We start from the raw sequence: 21,168 nt of genomic DNA on the forward strand, positions 1-21,168 counted from the left end.
AGGCTCACTGACTTTGTTGACACATGCCATCGTATCTCATTTGTGCAGATCGATGCTCATGCTGTTCATAGCTAGAATATTGCAGTGGCATTAAACAACAAGCCAATCAAGCACAAGGAGATAATGTACAGGAGCACAGTTCTTGTTCTGTCTGTCAAATTTCACAGCATGCAGTCACCATGCTTACTTTTTTGGATCAAAGAAACAACAACACCTTTTTCTTTTAGTGATTTTATGTGTAGGTTGGTGAATAGGTAGAAATATTTCGGGTTGCTCTAAACATAACATTAACATACATGATAAATTTCCAAGAAAAAAGTCCAAAGTCAATCCCCAGTATCTATGGTAACAGAATGCAACAGTGGATAACAAGTGGCTCATATATGAAAATAAGGTTGAGGATATATCTGGACATCTTACTAATGTAACCATAGAAACACGAGGTAACATATACATTTAAATGGCGACCCCTATAAAGTAAAAAATGCATCAATTATAACAATTGTCACAAAAGACAAGGTTCAAAAACCTTGTTTTTAAGCTATTTTAGTGGTAGCGTAAAGTCCTTATGAACATCTTGCAAATTCTTGATATTCCTCCCATGAAGAATATTTAAGAATTGTGTCTTAAGGAAGAGTATTTGTGTTAATCTAAACAGGTGTACACATGATTGCGTAGATGTGTGGCAAACAACTCCTCAGTGTTTTGTTACCATGCATGCAAAAGTCATTAACTGTTGAAAGCTATGATCTGTCATGTTTGTTGTCTTTATACAATCTTGTTGATACATTGTACATCGCAGTCTGTATCCAGGAGTATGTACAGAGATAAGGAATAAATCGATATGCTGGAAATCCATTTCTTCACCCAAATAGTGAATTGATTATCCTTGTCTCAGTGAATAGTTAACAGTTTTGTTGTCTCGGGCAAGTGGGATCTAGTATCAAAACAGCGTCAGTGACAACACAGGGACTTCTTGGCATAGAAAATACTTATCATACATTAATACTGGTGAAATAACACAGTCTTTGGTGCCACAATGGACAGTGTGTCTATATGTTGAAGGGGGCTATCACTGTATAAGAAATCAAGTTTGTTCATCCTCAGTGATGAGACGAATTTCTTCTCGAAGAATCCATTGATCCATTATTTGACCCACAAGTCTTGTTGATGTTGCATCCCTTTCAGTCAGTTGTCTCCCCTTTCTCTGTGTCGTCTGCTTCCTGTGAGCTCTCTCCTGACTCAAGTGTGTCTTTCAAGGCCAATATGTCAGCTTTCTCATCTTTGTAGTAAGATGGTGTTCGTTGTTTCTAAAGTTACAAGGGGAAGTATGACAGTACAATATGAAGATAGATATATTCAGTTGAACCAGAGGAAGAAATCATGGTATCCTTCACCATAATCCCTATTGTTGTCCTTTCATGATAATATCCAAACCAAGTGATTTAGGCAAATGTATTTTATTCAGGCAAGTACTGGTATATTTTATTCCATGTATATGGTTAATTTCAATCCAGACCCACATTTTAAGAAAATTTGCCTTTCAAAGTTTCATTATTTTCTGGAAATTTCAGTATCTTTATAAAGGAAAAGGTGGTCTAGTCATAAAATGAAACTGCCACAGAGATGCAGTATTTCCTACTTACAACATCTTTGGCTTGTGCATCTGCTCCACTTTCCTGCAACAGGGTAGCGACCTCATCGGATATTGCCATTGCATAGTGTAAAGGTGTTCTGTTCAACTGAAAGGAAATAATTGATATCATTAGTTTCATTCTAATAATTATCAACAGAATTAGCTGGAACAAGTGTTATAGCCTATGCTTTGTCAAAGAAGTGATTCTGGCTAGATATCACTTTTATGTAAAACATACATTACCAGCATGCTCCCACACAGAATCTAAAGACTCATATGGGAAGGTAGTTGATGGTACTATTACATGTGTTGTAGGAAAAGTAGAACTTACATTGTCTCTGCACCTGACTGAGATGGGAAAGTTGGAGACGATGTGGTTGATGATGTCCACATGTTGACATAATACAGCTATGTGAAGAGGTGACCTCCCATACTTGTCTTTAGCTATAGCCAACTTCTTCCGCTCCAAAGCCTGAATCACCTCTCGCAGCACACCAGAATGTACTGCTTTGAATACCCGGGAGATTTTTTCCTGAAATTAAGATATTTGTTTGCATATATCAAGTATATGTAAAATTGTATGTTTCACACAAAAATGTAGAAACTGTACAGTATCATTCTGAATGTCTGGATTCAACCGTTTCAAATTTGTTTATGATCTTCCAGTGGGAAAGTCTGGGAAAGATTTAAACTGTGAGTATTTGTATGTCTTTGGGTTCATGTGTTTGTATTCTGACGGTTCATGTTTATCATTGTATTTAGGATTTGATACTTTTTTTTATTGTTGTGTGTTGTTTGAACAATTTTGTTACTTTTGTCCATTTGCAATGCAGGTAATCAAACCCAGGTTTTGGGGGGTGATGAGCAAATTCCTCTAGGCTACCTCACTGTCCCCTACACAAGTGAATGCAATGTGCATATCATTTACATTCAGACTGGTCAACTAAAGTATGTTTAATTATACATCCACAGAGGTTAATTCTGGTTCTTCCTACAAATCAGTTATCAAGTCAGAAATGTTATGTACATGGAAATCAAGCAGTGGTATAGTTCCTCACATTGAAGTCTGGCATAGCCTTGACAAAGTCGGTGACAACCTCTGGCAGTCCCTCAGTGCTGACTCTGTCAATGACATCGGTGAGTTTATCATAGCCATCCAGCAGGAGTTGCTGTAGACTGTCCAGGTTCTCCTGCTCCAGCAGATTGGTCACATACGAGTCTGGAAGCAGATGCAGGACACTGCAGGGGTTGTACAGTACTATTGCCTAGAGGTATTTTAACAGTTATACTTACAGGCTGGGCAAGTGCTAGTTCAGTGTTTTGCTCTCCAAGTAAAAGTGTACAGAGGAAACATGTAATGTGTTACATATGTGTGTTACATATATGTTCAAACATTAAGGGATACTCAGAGATGTAGAGCAGTACCTTTTTGAGCATCTTACTTTTATACTATGCTATTTATTTGATTGCTTACCTAAAGACTCAACATTTTCAGTGATGCCATTTTCTTCAGCAACATCTCTGGCAGTGCGGTTGTTGGAATCCCTGTCTGCAAGACTGTAGCCCATATTGAGAAGGGCAATGAGGTCAGCTCCTGGATTGCAAGAGTGTTAAGGTCAAGGTCTCATAAAACAATAGGTTTTTGTTCATCTTTACAAAACCTTGTTATGTGCTTTGCTGTAAAGCATGGGATGTTGTTGTACCCACCTTGCTGTGCAGCCAGTTTATGGAGTTCCGTCTGTCCCTCCTCATCTCGGTCTTTGTTCATGGTGTCTTCTTCTCCCTCCTCTGTCACTGTTGGAAGCTGGGGTTTCTGTAACAAGGCTGCTTCCTTTGCCCTGGGAGAAAAACATGGTCAGGTGATATTTGTTACTTACTGACCAGTCTGAGATTGGATAACATCAAGGAATTGTTACAGTGGGTTATTCCAATTATGGTTGACTCTTGAGAGAGCAAAATTCCCAGAGTTATGTGGCACCATCCATCACTTGTGTTCCTCTACTCACTTCCTCTGCAGCTCTTCCTGCTCTTTTCTTTTCCTCTCATCTTCTTCCTCCTGTTGGCGACGTGCCTCTTCCTCCTCCTGCAGCCGCATCTGCTCCTCCTTCCTCTTGGCCCGCTGTTGCTCCTGGGCCTCCAAGTCTGCTTCCTTTTCTCTGATTTCCTTCATCAGCCTCTCTTGCTGCAACACACAAACACTGATTGAGGCAAGTCTCTTGATCAGTGCATTTATCCAGTAACTGCAAGGTTTCTCAAAATCCACAAACAAGAACTAATTATGTCATTGAGGATTTTCATCACACAGAAATCTGACAACTCAAAATAATTCAAATAATATTTGCAGCAGCTCACAAGAGATAAAAATTACTTTCAGCAGTAATGAGAAATGTCCTGTACCAAGTCTGAAGCATATGTGTTCACTGGGATATTTTATTAGATACATAGTGGTGTTGATGCACAGAATATGTTATACATGTGGCCTTACTGCAAAGGTATATTCACCTTTTTATTGAAGTCTGTGTTTTCCCTGTACTTGTACAGCCACTGAGCTAAGTACTCAATAGGGTCCCAGGGTCGCTTCTCAGCGATCTCAGCCAATGCCAGTGTAAGAGCTGATCCTAGGTTGTACGACACATACTTTCCATCTACTGTACTCGGTGCTGGGACGTCCTTCTTCTCATATATATCAGAGGAGATGTACATTCTGATTGGCTCACTCTTCTCAGATTTGAGTGGTGTGGTCACTTTGTTGACTTCTTCAGTTGCAGATTCTGTGAGAGACGTGAAATCAAAGAACAATCTGTTGGTATTACCGTCAATATGACTATTCAGTGAAACCTTGTTTACTGCTAACTTGTACACAGCATAGTGCTTGTCCGTAGTCAGTTATCAATACAATCAATGTTCAGTTTTGAAAGTATCGATTTAAATATGTTTATGTATCATTTGTCATTTTTTTTTATGTTATGAGAGTTATAAATGATTAATTTTCATGCACGGAGATGGGAAATGAAAACATTTAATCTCTGAGAATAAAGCTGTTGATCGTTTCATGGACACTATAATATGAAATTTTAGTGTTCAAAATGTACCTACGCTTTAATGCAGCGAGCTAGGTATTGTAATACATATCAAATGGTGATATGGGTATCGATTAATGAAACGTATGTGTGCTTAGTATTTACTGCAACGCCAGCAGTCTCATTTGATAATGAAATACAAACCTGGAGTCTGAGGCACAGCTGAGGTGGACTGGTCAGCTGTTTCAGCTGACTGACCACTGTCAGTCTGTGTTTGGGTGCCCATAATCAGTAGCAGACGGCTCTTCAACGTCTCGGACAGTACTTCCTTTGGGTCAGTCAGGTAGTCTGCTGGAGTCTTCCCTGTCTATCGGGACAGAATGAGAAACAAATCCAGCACCATGTTCTGCTCAAATTGAAACTTTTACTATATTATAGCTAAAAAATACATATAGAGCCCATTAGGAACATAGAGAACCAAGAGTGACTTGAATTTCAACTGTCAGCAGTGAACTTACAAGATCCTTCAAAGTGTCGTCTGCTCCTGCCTCCTTCAGTGTCTGATAGAGATTCCCTGAGTCAGAGACTCCTGCGGCATAATGTAGAGCTGTTCTTCCCATCTGTGGGAAAAACAAGAAAGTATTCATTATATTATGTAACCACATGGTATGTTGGATGTTTGGAGCTATCAGTTGTCAGATAATTCATGGATTGGATACTTACATTATCGGTAAGGTTGAGCGAGTCCTTAAACTCTGACACAATAAACTTTGCAATTTCATCTTGCTGGAAAACAACAGCTTTCTGTAATGGTGCAAGTCCAGTTTTGTCTGCTGCCTTCACCAAGAACTTTCTGTCAAGCAGATTCTTGACATCACGAGTGCGGCCATCACGTATTGCTTCATGAAGCTTGGTCACCTTGTCCTATCACATAGAATTAACCATGTTACATTTAACAAAGAACATCTTGCATCATTTTTAAGTGTTGCTGAGAGGAAATGAAGGTCCCTTTCAAATCATGCGAACATCTATGCTGGAGCAATATGGAGTTTTGTATGTAAGAATTATGTGTCAAGATGGACCTAAAGAATTTTTCAGCTTTGCATTTTCATATATTTTGCTGACTTACACGGAGAAACTTCATCAACTGAAACTGTTATGTTGATGTGTCATTCAAGACTGTGAAGAGAAGGAGCATAGCAAGTCATCCCAGTAACCATATGATTGAGGTTTTGATACCTACAATATCCTGTCAAGCCTGTCATATATCTCTTACTGCCAGGGGAACTTGAGAGGTTTTGCTGTATTTCATAACATACTAATGATTGTTTTGTAGTTTTGTTCTCTTTGGTATGAATGTTGATAATACAATCACCTGAACCTCCTCCAGTTTGTCAAAGAGTTCCCCCATATCTTCAGACTTCTCCCGAGCCTCCTGAGGCGTGACTGTCCATGTGTCCCAGCCAGACAGTACGAGAGCCTGCAAGGACTCTGTGCTCCCCTCATCCACCATTTTGTCCATCCATATTTTCACAATTGAGTCAACATTCTCAGCAGTCTCCTTAGCCTTCAGAATGTCCACAAAACTTTGGCTGTTCACATCCCGGATGCTTGCATCAACTTTCGTGACCAGTGCTTTGAGAATCTCCCTGTTAGCGTTTTCCTCTGCTGCAATGTGGAGAAGAGTTTTGCCATCGTTGGTGCGGATGCTGATGTCTTCATCAGAATTGAGGAGGTTTATGACCTCCTCGGTGTTGTCAGACTGTATGGCTTGGAACAGCTTGCTTTCCTCCATTATGAAATCTGTCCCAACAAAAGTAACCATGGTTTTAATGAAATTTCACCAAAAACACCCCAAATGTAATCACATTTAATTCTAAACTTGAAGTATTTCTTTTGTGTTGTAGTGTTACAAGAAACAGTAATGTTCATGCAATATTTAAAAAAAGAATCATTTGCCTCCTAGTGATCATGATAGTTCTACATAGTGTGAGAATATTCGTTTTTTAAGACATTTTCCTGTTGCTTACATCATAACTAGGTTTGGAAAGAGTATTCAGGACATTTCTCAAGTTTCAGCTTGTGCCCAAAGATATAACCCAATCTGAAACCATGATGTGTCCATGGAACGTGAATATTCGTTATGTTTTATATAAATAACAGTTTTCTGTAATTTATGATAGTTTCTAAAGAAGCAGTGTTTATAGAATCCAGATTGTTCCTGTCCAAAGATACCTTTCTATTAACATTAATAATTTTATGATTATTTGTTATGATTATGTTAACTCATTATTATGGTTTAGTTCACTGACCTATCCTATTCTGATGCATATGTGTCAAGACATGATGGCTGATTTCACTAAAGTCATACTGTTACATTACTACAAATATTTCTAATGACTAATTTCTAATAAAAACAATTGCCATAGCTTAGTATCTTATTTTATTACATGCCCAAATATACATACAAGTCATGAACTATAACCCTATAATCCCAGTACTGCATGATGTGATTATACAGATTATACCGAGACAGTGAGAGTGCTGTCTAGTCCTGCCTGACACAAGCCCGCTCAGTCTTGTAGCAACCACCCAACCATACCTAACTGAAAGTGTCACACACCATCCCCCATCCTAATCCTCTCCATGCCCCCTCCCAAGTCCAGCCACAGAGATGCTTACCTGGCTCACAGTACAGGTGATTCCTACCCTCGTTAACAGAGTATTGTGTTTGCAGATACCTGTAATTACCAATGTTACTCTCCGTAAACCTCCCTGTTAAAGCTGTACAAGCGAGAGGCCATTGAATTTACCGCAGTCGTTGTTACTATGGAGCTGTTTACCGTAGTGACAGGCAAGGCACAACAGGCTATTAATAGAAACTCCATGTGGTGGACTGGGCCAGGGTAGTGATAGTGAGATACTGTTGTCAGTTGGTATCCTAATTCAGATCTGGTTTGGCAATGGCTCCATGCATGATTGATTGTGTGTGAGTGTCAGGGTAAGAAGAGCTGTCCCAGTCAACACGGGTATGATATGTGCATTTTGTCATGGTATCACTAATCAACAAGATCAATGAGATCCATCAGCAAGATCCATCAGTGATTGATGATACCCAGACAATGTAGATGCATTACAGCTCGTCTCAAATATGTAATGTCATGATTAGCATTTCAAGAAACCTGAGAAATTTATTGTAGTCTTTATATTCTCATAAAAACATTAAAAGTCACACCGCTGTTTATTTTTATATTGAAGCCTAAACACTGATATTAAACCTTCATTGGCAACTTTTAATGAAGGCATGGTTCAACCAGCATATGTAGTGAGACCCTACTGAAGCAAAACCTACTCCAGAAACCTGTACATGAACAATAAGACAATTACTTTAAACATTTAACATTATGCATCCATTGTACCTTGGAACAGCTAACAGTTTGTCACTGTTTATCACTTAAAAGAATATTGTTGTTTGTGCAACCTTCCATTAATACACAGAGAGTGAATGAACATTTCTTTCTTGCTGTCCGTCAAAATGGTTAAATTCTGACCCTGTTTTTTCTTCCAATCACCTGCAATTACTGTCGTTTTTTTCTTTAAACTTCTTTAAAGTTTGTTAAAATCATGGAAGTATGTCAAACCATCTGTCAGTCTAGCTGAGCTGTTTTTACACTATCTTAATCTAAAATCTATATTATAAGCCCACCTTTGAAGTTAATTGTTGTAGCATTACACCAATAATCAAGGCATCGCGACAGCAAGCTTCAACAAAACCCAGTCCCAGGCACCCCAGTCCCAGGGACCCAATTTCATGGTGCTACCTAAACTACAGATTTACCAGGAATCTCACATGTCAGGTGATCAGTTGTTGTTCAGACACAATCCCGATAATTTTGATAAAGTAAACAGTATACAAGGAAGGTCGATTGCTTTGATTGTGGCCCAACAAGCTGTGGGATATAGGAGGTTTGACAGGTCTATTTGATAACAGTCAGGCACACTGAAGGGTCTTGGCCTCAGTCTGGGACTCTCCATTGTTACCCAGGCACTGAGGCAGGTGGGGGTAAGGTGTCAACATTACCTCCGTCAGTGACTTATGTCAAGTGTTCAGAAAAGTCTCATTACAGTGAAGTTACAATCAAGTTACTGTTAAGTTTCAATATATTTACAGGTTAAGTCTAATTACAGTCAAGCTACATTCTAGTTCTTAAGTTCAGTAAAGTTTACAAGGTATTCACTGTTACATGGAAGTTACAGTCTAATTACAATAAAGTTACACAATTTAGTTACAGTACAATTACAATCTAGCTGCTATAAAGTTATACAATCTAGTTACATTACAAATACAATCTAGTTACTATAAAGTTACAATCTAGTTACAGTACAAATACAATCTAGCTGCTATAAAGTTACAATCTAGTTACAGTACAAATACAATCTAGCTGCTATAAAATTACAATCTGGTTACAGTACAATTACAATCTAGCTACAATAAGTTACAATCTAGTTACTGTACAATTACAGTTTATTTACAGAGAAGCTACATTCTAGTTACAGTAAGTTACATTCTGGTTGCAGTAAAATTGCAATCTAATTACAGTAAAATTTCAGTCCAGGTGCAGTAAAGTTATAGTAAGGTTAGAATCTAAATACAGGAAGGTCACAATCTATTCACAGTTAAAATCTAGTTACAGTAAAATTACATCTTAGTTTCAATAAAACTACAACCTATTTACAGTACAGCTACATTGTAGTTACAGTAGAATTACTATCTAGTTACAATAAAATTACAATCCAGTTGCAGTAAAGGGGACACCACAAGTGGGCTTCATGCATTATACCAATGTGGTGAATGGAACCGGGGTCTTTGTTGTGATGAGGCAGTGTTTTATCACTTGGCTATTCCACCATCCCCTGATCTTCCTGGACATCTGTGAGTGTTTCAGTCTGAAGGCGTCTCTGATCTTCCTGGACATCTGTGAGTGTTTCACAGTCTGAAGGCGTCCCCCTATCTTACTGGACATCTGTGAGTGTTTTAAAGTGTGAAGGGCTTCACAGAATTTTGAGCAGTACCCCTGCTGTGTAAGGTCCATGACAAGGCATAACAGTGGTGGTGTTTGAAGATTTGGTCTGTAATTCACCAAGCTCTGAGGTTTAACCCCCTGGATGCCGAGTTTTTTTTCAGGCGCACATTTTCGTAAGGTTTGAAAAGTGAGCGTTGTGCGAGAAAGGCGCTCGCGTGGTCCTGGATCTGCGTATGGCTATAACATTACACACAAATGTAGAATATTTAATTTCCTATCCGTTGGTATAAATATAGCTCCAACTACCTCAGAGATTTGAGAAATAGACACTGCTAAATGATGTCCAAAACTTTTGTGTGCGTTAAAAAACAGTACATTTCTCCGTTTTTTATCGTGCACCGATAAAAGCACTCTGCTATGATTTTTTAAATTTGTCATCTTTACCTAAAGTGTGAGGGAAGAAAGTATAGCTTGATATCTGAACGACATAAGTGTATATGAAATGGATTTATGTGCTAATGCATAACGTCATACGCACAAAATAAAAAATGACCCGCAATAAATGTAACAAAATCAATTTTCTTCTATGACGTCAAAAGTCAACAGAGAGGTCATGCACTTATATAGATAAGGGGGCATAACTCCGCAATGTTTTACATTAAGTCAATGTAACTCAGTTCACATGGAGAGAATTTGCTGTGGATAAGGACAGCATATTTTCGTTATGTTTTGTTCACAGTGAACCAACTATTCCAGTGCAAAGTTCCCCAATGTGAGTGGATACCATCTGGGAGTTTTACACTTTATAAGAAAAGATGCCAATGTACTACATCAGAAAGCAGGTAGCAGCAATTCGGATGGCCCAATCCAATACATAATTTAGTTCTTAGATTCCCATACTCACCTGTTTGCGTGGATGTATTTTGATTAATTTTGCATCATTATTAAAGGAGTAACAGACACATCTTCAAATGTAATGAAATAACTGAAAATAATGCAACATTTTTGTTGACGTCATGGCATGTTTTGTGTATTTTGTGACGTCAGAAAAAGACGACACTGGTTTGCTGATGAGTATATATCTAACCTAATACCACTCAATGTGTGAAAGATCTCGGCTTCTGTTTCAGAATTCAACACTTTCTAGACAAAACATAAAATGAATGGCTTTACCACTGAAATGGTGTCCTGAATATATAAACAATTACACGGTTTTACTACATATCTTATTGTGAGCAACACGCGCACCTGTCAGACATCAATTTAGAATAAATTAAAATTTCATTGCACCTGAATATTCATTGAATTTTCAGTTAGGATATATGCTTTTCTTCTTATGATTATGTAATTTTTTCACTTCATAAGTATGCAATGAAAGGTACAAAGAGATTGTTTTTCCAGTATCGAACTATTAGAATATGGATGTAAGGTTTGTCCGAATTAAGACATGACGTGGTGTATATATTTTTAAACAATTTTCGTATAAATATTGTTTGAGTTAGATATTCTGCCATTAAAGTAAGTTTTATTTTGAACTGACTTTATCATCTAAAACAATGGTAATGAATCATAAAACGATTTTGACAAACTCGCACCTGGTCAGTCAATTTTCATAACTGTTTTGTCTATAGAAACGACACAAACCAATGCAAAGAAGAAGACAAGTCTTTTGAATATGTGTGCCTATACATTTCGTACAAGGTACAAATCATTTTCATTCATATTAACAGTTTTACTTGTAAGGTTGAATTAAATCGCTGTTTATTAACCTGTTTATATGACACTGCAATATTTGTCCCAACGTATTGAATATTGTACATCACAGGAACTAAAGCATATGTTGCAGTAATGGCTACGTGTGATCTTCTAACACTTGTGTAAAGGCTTAAAATGTGGTAAAGTACATTTACTGAGTCAATTTCCCATGTAAATATTATTCAAAAAATCAAAAGCTTTCAAAGAATAAAAACGCATACCCTATATCCACATATGGTATGATGTTGAACACGGATATATGCAGATACTGAAATCAGTTTCATGAAAAAATGTCTGAATTATACGCAAAATATACATCACAATACTAAAAGTGCAACCGGACTGATATGGCCATTGTGTTTTCTCTTGTTCAACCGACCTTCACCTCAAAGAAATTGCCTAATATGTGCAACAATGTTGACGTGTGACATCACTACCTATGACCGATTTCTTTCAAAATGGCGGCTTCGCTGACAAGGGTACACAGGATTTTATGAGGACTTTTTCCTTGATTCAGGGATCTTTTGTACATAAATGAGAGATGCAAGTAATCAGAATTATTCTGACGATCTGTGTATTGTTATATGATTGTATAGCTTACATTGTAAATGACGAAAGAAGCCAGAAATGCTGACAAGTACCATTGTCGTTCTACATCATTTTTGCGTCAGTCATGGCGTCACACTGCACCAAAAGTCTGACAGTTTCATATGAATTATCAAATGATTGCATTGTATCTATTTTTAATTTACTATTTCTTGCTACGATACTCTTCCGCTCAATATTCTAAGCGTATTGAGCCATTGTAAGCGATCATTACACGGCTGGATGCTGGAAAATTTCCGAAAATGCTACGCAGTGTAAAATCGGATTTTTTTTTGTTTACATTTCAAACAAGTGCACAAGTGCTGTCTTTCGAGCACAGCGTTCGTTTTCATACCTAGTATCTTTCATTTGGTTTTAGCTAGACAGTTGGTATTGGTGACAAAGACCATTTGTAATTTGATTCTAATATATGTGGGGATTTCCATGATGCATTTGTCGCAGCTGACTATGAAATATGAGCGACGTAATAGGCATCGCAATACCGGCCTTCTAGAAACGGGATTTTGTGAACACCATCCAATATGGCGGAAAGTGCACTTCGGCGTTCGTGTAAGTGCATTTTCAAAAACATCCCAACCGATTCTGGGTTCATCGGCGACGTTTCAGAATTATCATTACGGGTTACATGTAAACTTGATATCAGTGATCAATAATATGCTATTTTTGAGATTCAATACTCACAGTATTTATCCGATTTCCACATTTCAAAACATAAAGCAAATAACGCTCTGAATCGCGTTTTTTGATAAGGTGAAAAATGGCAACATTTACGATGAAGCTTATTTTGAAAACCAATTTTAAGTACTTTAGCTTGGTCTGAGATGATAGTGGATGGTATCAAGAAACAGGGAAGTTTCCACAGAATTCAAAACTGTGAAGTATATATATGTGCGTGGTATATGTAGGAGTTTATTGGACTTCAAAGTGAGGGGTGAAGAAGAAGGACATATATGTCCGTGTGGCATCCAGGGGGTTAAGGTCTGTGAAAGACTGCAGTCATGAGTACAAAGGTTTAGTGTATATTTCATGTACCTCTGCAATGAAAGGTCTGCGAGGGACATGCAGTACTGGTGTACTAAAATTTGGTGTGTAATTCACCTACTTCTGTGATGGAAGGTCCACAACAAGGACTGTGATGGTGGAGGTATTGAGACCAACTTCAGGATGTTTTCACCTACCTCTGTGATGGATGGTCCATGACAAGGACTGTGATGGTGGAGGTATGGAGACCAGCTTGAGGATGTTTTCACCTACCTCTGTGATGGATGGTCCATGACAAGGACTGTGATGGTGGAGGTATGGAGACCAGCTTGAGGATGTTTTCACCTACCTCTGTGATGGATGGTCCATGACAAGGACTGTGATGGTGGAGGTATGGAGACCAGCTTGAGGATGTTTTCACCTACTTCTGTGATGGATGGTCCATGACAAGGACTGTGATGGTGGAGGTATTGAGACCAGCTTGAGGATGTTTTCACCTACCTCTGTGATGGATGGTCCATGACAAGGACTGTGATGGTGGAGGTATTGAGACCAACTTCAGGATGTTTTCACCTACCTCTGTGATGGATGGTCCATGACAAGGACTGTGATGGTGGAGGTATGGAGACCAGCTTGAGGATGTTTTCACCTACCTCTGTGATGGATGGTCCATGACAAGGACTGTGATGGTGGAGGTATGGAGACCAGCTTGAGGATGTTTTCACCTACCTCTGTGATGGATGGTCCATGACAAGGACTGTGATGGTGGAGGTATGGAGACCAGCTTGAGGATGTTTTCACGGACATTCTCTATATTGATAAGATGAGGCATCTGATGATATTCCATTGCTGTGAAGCCCCACTGAAAAATACACACTCTTACATGTCTGTTGTAGTGATTACAACACCTTATACCTTGTTTCAAGTAGTAATACAAATAGCCTCAGTGCTTTTTGTAGCTATTTACCATGAAGGATATGGATGAAAAGCTTCTTTATTACGATCAAGTGACATTTTAGTGTTGGTTCTGATACCGTTATCAAGCAAGTGTAGGGCCTACAAGGAAACATAACTCTGTAATAAAGAAGTTTTTCATCCATATATCTTATCCTTCCTCAATGCGTAAACTTCAAAATGACTCCTGATCCTGGTTAAGGCCGGTCATGATGCTTTACAAAATATTTCAGAAAGGAAGGCCTGTAAGTTTGTGCTGGGAAGCTATGAAGGAGAATGATCATCAGGAATTTGTTCAGGGTTTCTTTGTGTGTAACAGACTCACCAGATCAGGGATATCAGCCTCGGCACCAAGATCTTGTAGTGTGGTGTACATCTGACCATTGTCGTCCACACAGGCAGCATAGTGCAATGCTGTGCGCTGCATCTAGATGTGAACAGAGGATAGGACTGTTTTACTACATCATCACCAGGATCAAAGTTTGTGGCTACATGTCAGAGACTGAAGATGTGGTAAATTAGAATGACACACATGCGGTCAAATCCAGAATCATACCTTATATAAATTTTATGTGCTCTGTGTTAGTTTTGGGAAAAAGCAAATCCAAACAAAGAGTTCATCACATCTAACAGTTCTAGATAATAACAGTTAAGATTTTCTATTTAAGTTCTATTTTGGTAACAGTAATACATGTATGTACCAGAAAACATGTTACAGTCTTGAGGTAATATCATCCCATATGTGTTCAAGTTGAAATTTCATGGTCACATGTGCATCAGATTAACTTTTATGATCACGAAAGTTCCTGATCACACATGTAGATGAGATAGATCTATTTGATCATGTGCATGAGATGTATTTTCATGGTCACATTTGTGGGCAAGATGAACACTCATAATGTGCGTGAGATTGAATTTTGTGATCAGATATGTAGCCATGTTGGAAGTATGTCATCACATTGAAGGGCTGAACTTACATGGTCACATATATCTATGGCATGAATGAAGGTGTTGAGGAGTAGAGTGACAGCTCTCCTGCAGCGAAAGATGACCGCTTTGTGTAGCGATGGAAGACCGGTCTGGTCACATGACTCCAGGAGCTGTATGTTCGTTATTTCTGTCTCCTCACTGTTCAAATATTGCTGAATACGACTGATATCCGATATTATCACATATCTGTGAAATGCAGCGATTGTGTCCTGAAGACAAAAAATGTCACTATTACTACAAGGGAACATTTTGTTTGTTTTTGACACATAAGTAACAACATGATCACAGTCTTTAGTAAGTTTATGATGTACTGGTGTGAACTTTCATTTTTTTGTTACCAATTTTATGTATGCTGCACACAAAAAATTCAAATTGTACACAGTAAGTAAGCTTGCATGGAAACTTCATTAATAAGTATTACGATTATATCATGGCCTCTCTGCTTCAGGTGAGAAGAAAGCCGATAATAATACTGATACTTTCAGAAAAATCATAAAACTCTTCTTCAGTAAAGCCTTCCAGTGACTCTTCATTTTCCTGGTACATAGGGTCTCAGCACCATGCATTCGTGTGTGGACACTGGCACTTTATAAACATGCCTATTATTATACTAATACAACTACAGCAGTTGGCCATAACTGAGTCATCATTAGTGAAATTCCCAGAGATGTGCAAGTTAATTAACTCTTGCAAGAATAATTTTCATAAATTGAGTTTCGGTCGAATTGCTTTCAATACTAATACCTACCAGCTGGGAAGTTATCTCAGCTACATACACATTATCTCCATTCAGTTTTATTATTAAGATTATTAAGAAAACTGCAGTATTTTTAACAACATATATTTGACATATCAGTCAGGTTTAACATGACTGCCTATGGGATAGATTAAAAGTAACTTATGCTGTACTTAATCGGGTGTCATTCGATAACTAGTAAATGGAAATATGAAAGAAATTATATATACATAGTCAAATGTAATTGAATAACAGCACCCAAGGTGACAGCTGCCAAACTTGTTCCTTCCAGTGTATTGATAATTCCTTGAAGGGGATCACCCATAAGCAGGTCTTACCTGTATATCATTAACAGCATTCAAAAAATCTTTGGATTCCTGTGGCAATTCTGAAATAAATGTATCAAAAATTTCATGTGGCCAAGCACACCAGCCATTGACAACTAATGTTCGCATTAGAGTTATTTCCCCCGAGATGAGTGGTCGTAGAATATATTTTTGTATTTCCCTGATGATGTCATGGGGAGCTGATGACACAACTGCCAGATCCAAAGCAGTCAGCCCATCAGCGTCACGCACTGTAATGTCAATGTAACCAAGCAACAGCCTAATGATGACCCTGTGGGAGCTGTGAGCAACAGCCAGGTGGAGATAACTCCATCCTTCCAGACTTCTCAGCTGTGTATTGACATTACTGTGAAGTAAATGTGTAACCTCCTTCTGATCACTCATGATGATAGCTTCATACAGACCAGTGTCTTCAAACACATCATGGCTCGGATGCCTCCAGCTGGACTTGAAGAAGGAATGGATCGGAATAATGTTGACCAGGGTGCGCCATTTGGCCATGAGATCTCGGTTCCGTGATTGTCTTCTCAAGTATGAAGGTGAGCATGCTGGACTGCTGTTGCGGCGGACAAGTGGTGAACGTACAATGCGGACTGTGTCGGGCAGGGAGTTGGTGTCCTTGGCAGACATCATTGCTGTTAGACTGAAGCAGTTGTTAATCCGTTTCCGTTTCTGGAGAACCCGCACGTGTCTCTGTACATCCTGGATCTTCAGGACATCTATAGTGTTTTTGTAGAACTGAGGAGACAGGTCATGCTGTAAACAGATGTTTGGAAGCAGTTTTAGGTCTGAAGGCTACGGCAATCATAAATGCTCAGGTGAGGGTAGTTATGGTGATTGTTTTTATACCCATTGTTGTGACAATTATCTGAACTTCTGGTGCTTATACTAACATGCCCTTTAGACTGAAAGAAACATGTTTAAGCATTTTCTTTATATCTATTCTCACTGAATGTTGTAAGTCATTGGCACAGCCCAAACAACTAAAAATGCAAGTGTACTTAGTTTTTATAGTGCAAGCTACTTCCCTGTCTATAACACTAAGAGTTTAATTGTATCATCAGTTAGCAGGATATATATGTAATGTTAACATATTCTTGTCATAACACTGGTTATTACTGGACTTAATTCTAGTTTGGGCCTTCATTTTCATTACTCATACAATTGCAACAGATCCATTGAGATGAATGGCAGTGAAAACAAGGGAAGTCAAAATATGACTTGATGTATATTCTCCATCCACCTTCGCATCCACTATTGTCTCATAAATATGAATTTGTATTGTTCACTTTCCAGTTAATGAATGGACATAGTCCATGACAATTATTACCCAGTCCCCAGAGCAGTGCGCACTTGAATTTCATTCTCAGCTCCCTGGGGAGTATACATCACCTTCTAGAAAGTTAAGTCTAACATTACCCTCTCATAATCATTTCACTGATAGACATATTTTTAACAAATGCTAGGAGACACCACATATGGTACATGTGTTGAAGTGCAGGGCAGGACTGATGCTATGAAAACCATCCAGAGCCAAGCTGTTGAATATATAGTCACCCACCCAACAACATGCTGTGGTTGACTAGTTAGACTAATGCTTAGTCTCTCAATATATAATTTTGATTGTAACAAACAAACCTATTTAAACTGAAAAGGAGCCAAGGCTGACCAGAGATGGAAAACCTGGGGAAATCTAGACTTGCTTTATTTAGAACCTCAGCACTGCATGGAGGACTAGGTTTTAGGGCAAATAATGTGGTTCAAGGACTGTGAGACAGAATACTGTCTTGTGAACTGTTCACTGCACTAAGGACCACATACCACCATTATTAACTCTGCTTCCACTTTATCGAGACCTTATTCAACACCTGATCCTGTAATTACAGTGTAAGCATCCTATAGGAGATGACTTGCTGACATCAGACTGACTTGAAGGACTTTCATGTGTATCTAGAGCACCTGGTCACCTTGGACATGAAATATGCATCAGCTGGGCTGGTAATATAACTACTTATCAGTACCTGAAGACAGTAATGGGAAATTTATGCTTGTCCCAAAGAGCTTCCTGGAATGAGAAGTTGTCTGTCAGTGTTCAGACACCAGTGCCTGCAGCCGTGTCACATTTTTTTTTCAGATGAGTCGAAACCTTTGCAGTTCTTACAGACCAGAGCAAAAGGCTGAAATGTACACTCAAAAAAAATAACTTAAACGAAAGAAGTGTTTGGCTGAAAATTAATTGGTGAGGTGATTAATATATGTGGACGTAAACTTACAGTAAGATCTGCAGAAAATGTAATGGTGGAACCTGGGTGCTGTGTAAGCAGATATATGAGTAAGAGCAGTAAATCATCTAGTTGTGGAGACATACAGCCCATGTGGCTAGCACAAGTCTGTGTACTCACTAGATCAGTGACTTGGTCATCAGCCCCAGCCTCCTGGAGCAGGGTGTACAGGTAGCCATCTTGAATACAGGCAGCATAGTGAAGAGCAGTTCGTCCTGTCTGGAATACACACAATATATATGCATCATTTTTGCGTCCATAGAGTGTGTTAGAAAGTGTTACATGGAGTATAACTGGCCTGGGAAGGTTACCTACATGATCAGTGACAGTGAGTGTGGTGGGGTACTCCTTTACAAGATATTCCACAATGGTGTTTCTCTGGAAGATGACAGCCTTCTGCAGTGGGGGATGTCCTGTCCTGTCACACGCTACAGCCAGTTGATGGTGGGTGAGGAAGTGCTGTAGGTCCATCAAACTGTTCCTCTGAATGCTGTGGTGAACTTTTTCCACCTTCACCTGGGCAGAGAGATAACATTCAAAGGACAGTATTCTGAAACAGCTGTACTGATAATTATTTGCCATGAGAATTTTTGAACATATAGGAGTTCACATGAGTTCAATTTGTGAAGCCCATTTCTGGTGTCCCCCAGCGTGGTTTTGCTGGAATATTACTAAAAGCGATATAAACCTAAACTAACTCACTCTCTCACTCATGATTGTACATAAATGCCCATCCTGTTAAGTCACATGCATCTAGCTAATGGTATCGTGTTTCTAAAGATGTATTTGTTGAATATATTGGTGGGGTAACTAGATTTATTTTGTGAACATACAGAATTCTTTTAAGAATGAACATGTGACCAGCGACATCAGACAATGAGAATGAAGATAACACAACGTTTCGGAGTTAATGCTTACTCCTTCATCAGCATTAACTCCGAAACGTTGTGTTCTCTCATAAAGAAGTTGATATCCATAAAATCTTCATTCTTATGTATTTACACTTCTAAATGACATTCAAAGACTTGATCAGACAATGACTCCAACCTGTTTACAATAGTATCTAAGAGACAACAACTATTCGTTCAGGCTATTTTCTGTGAGCAGTGACAAAATGTACCCACCATAAAGTCTGGGAGCCTTTTGAAGAATTTGACTATATCCAGTTTGACATCCTGGATGTGGTCCACATCCACTGGCCAGGCATCCCAGCCCTGCAGCATGAGGTGCTCCAAGGGGCGCTCATCCTTCCCCAAAACTAGGAAACCAACATGGCGCAAGATCATTTCCTGGATGTGTGTCTTCTCGTACAGACATGCCACGTCCAAAGCTGTGTCAGCATTTTCATCCCGGAAGCTGATGTCTATGTGTGCCAAGAGTTGCTTTATCAATTCTGACTGAGCTCCTTGGCTGACAGCAGCATGCAGGTAGGACTGTCCGTCTCTCCCACGGAGGTTAGCATTCTGTTCCCGTAGTAGTTTCTTCAAACCCGGCAGATCATTGTCCAGTAGCGCCTGGTATATGTCTGTGTCCTCTATGTCCATGACAGTGGCAGTTTATCTAATGCCCATGGGAAAGAGATCTGACCGACAATTTGATCCAGGTCTTATCTGTTTTCAAGCTCTTCTCAGACCTATGAGCATTTACTTCGATGGAGGGTACACCTGAAGTATTGCTATTGATGCTTGTTTTGTTGTTTTTTTCCTCCAGAGATTTAGCTTCTTTCCTCTCAAGAAGTTGTGAAGTTGGAGGAAAGTTTCAGCAAAAGATACTGGAAAAGAGAACAAGAGAATAGAGTAAACAATTTACATGGATTTTCACAAAGTAGTTTTTTGGCAATAAACACATGGTGCACAGAGAAGGATAGAAATAAGTGAATGTTGAATCTAGCTGGCTTATGTTAGTTGTTATCATGGTGTACTAAGAAGATGAGAGTCAACGTTAAATAATTATGACTCAAACATCCTACTGTATGTTATCCATATAAACTAGCCTCTTAACACAAGCATAAATTTCTGTTGAAAAGTACATTTTGATTTAAGATGGCTCATATTATAAAAGGTGAAATCCTGAAAAAAAAATATAATACATTGTTATTAGTGATAGACCACAGTGTTTCACAAAAAAAAAAAACCAGTTGTACAGAAAGACCCTCATTGTTGTAACCACAGACATGCTGACAAAGCTTTTCCTGTTACACTTGGTTAGAGCCACATTGTTCTAACCTTCAAGGTGAATGTACTCCTGTCCACTCACAGGTAATGGTCAATACATTGAACCATTATATAGGATGAATTGTCTGTCATCACGTAAACCATTATGGGAGACCAGACATGGGTCAATCAGCAAGTTCATTCAAACCTTTGATTGCCCAGTCTGTCTGTAAACACAAATTTTATGTCCAGCAATCTAGCGGTTAATTACCCTAGCTACAGACAGAAGATGTCTCAGTTTAACATTAATCACCAACAACGATCGTGAGATGGAGCCTCTCTGTGGACACCATATTGTGGAGCATGGTCCCCTTTTAACTATACAATAGTCAACGTCTTGCTGCCATTGTACAAAATAACTTAAGTACAAAGACTGGGTAAAGTATGGAAGTTACAGTTACCTTAGCACTAAGAGCAGTCTGAGCTGTGAGATCTGCTGGTACCCTTCTAACTTCCACCAGCTGTCCAACATCTTAGTGTCAACTCAGAACACTGACCAGCATGTGAATCCTGCACAACTAATGTAGCTACCATTTACCTGTGAAACTGCCGTCCCAGTTGTTGTCGGAGGAGGATGAACCAGACAGCACATTATGAGGAATCTCCTGACAGCCTTAAACATCT

At 38.9% G+C, this 21,168-nt stretch overlaps 2 protein-coding genes across 3 annotated transcripts in view; one reads left to right on the top strand and one right to left on the bottom strand.

The window, feature by feature from the left end:
- LOC137255765 (coiled-coil domain-containing protein 34-like) overlaps positions 1-21,168 on the top strand; it is a 42,741-nt gene that overhangs the window by 12,766 nt on the left and 8,807 nt on the right. The window lies entirely within an intron of this gene.
- LOC137255764 (uncharacterized) lies at positions 216-20,102 on the bottom strand. The gene is made up of 19 exons (XM_067793284.1): positions 19,456-20,102; positions 18,647-18,847; positions 18,452-18,550; positions 16,041-16,805; positions 14,954-15,175; positions 14,302-14,403; positions 13,752-13,884; positions 6,032-6,459; positions 5,380-5,580; positions 5,175-5,276; positions 4,861-5,023; positions 4,139-4,407; positions 3,643-3,818; positions 3,344-3,474; positions 3,111-3,230; positions 2,695-2,855; positions 1,968-2,168; positions 1,647-1,742; positions 216-1,310 (listed from the first exon to the last, which is right to left on the bottom strand). Exons 1-19 carry the CDS (start codon positions 19,873-19,875, stop codon positions 1,185-1,187), a joined length of 4,116 nt encoding a protein of 1,371 aa, XP_067649385.1. The 5' UTR covers positions 19,876-20,102; the 3' UTR covers positions 216-1,184.

Source organism: Haliotis asinina, chromosome 11 (assembly GCF_037392515.1).
Source record: "Haliotis asinina isolate JCU_RB_2024 chromosome 11, JCU_Hal_asi_v2, whole genome shotgun sequence".
NCBI lineage: Eukaryota > Metazoa > Mollusca > Gastropoda > Lepetellida > Haliotidae > Haliotis > Haliotis asinina.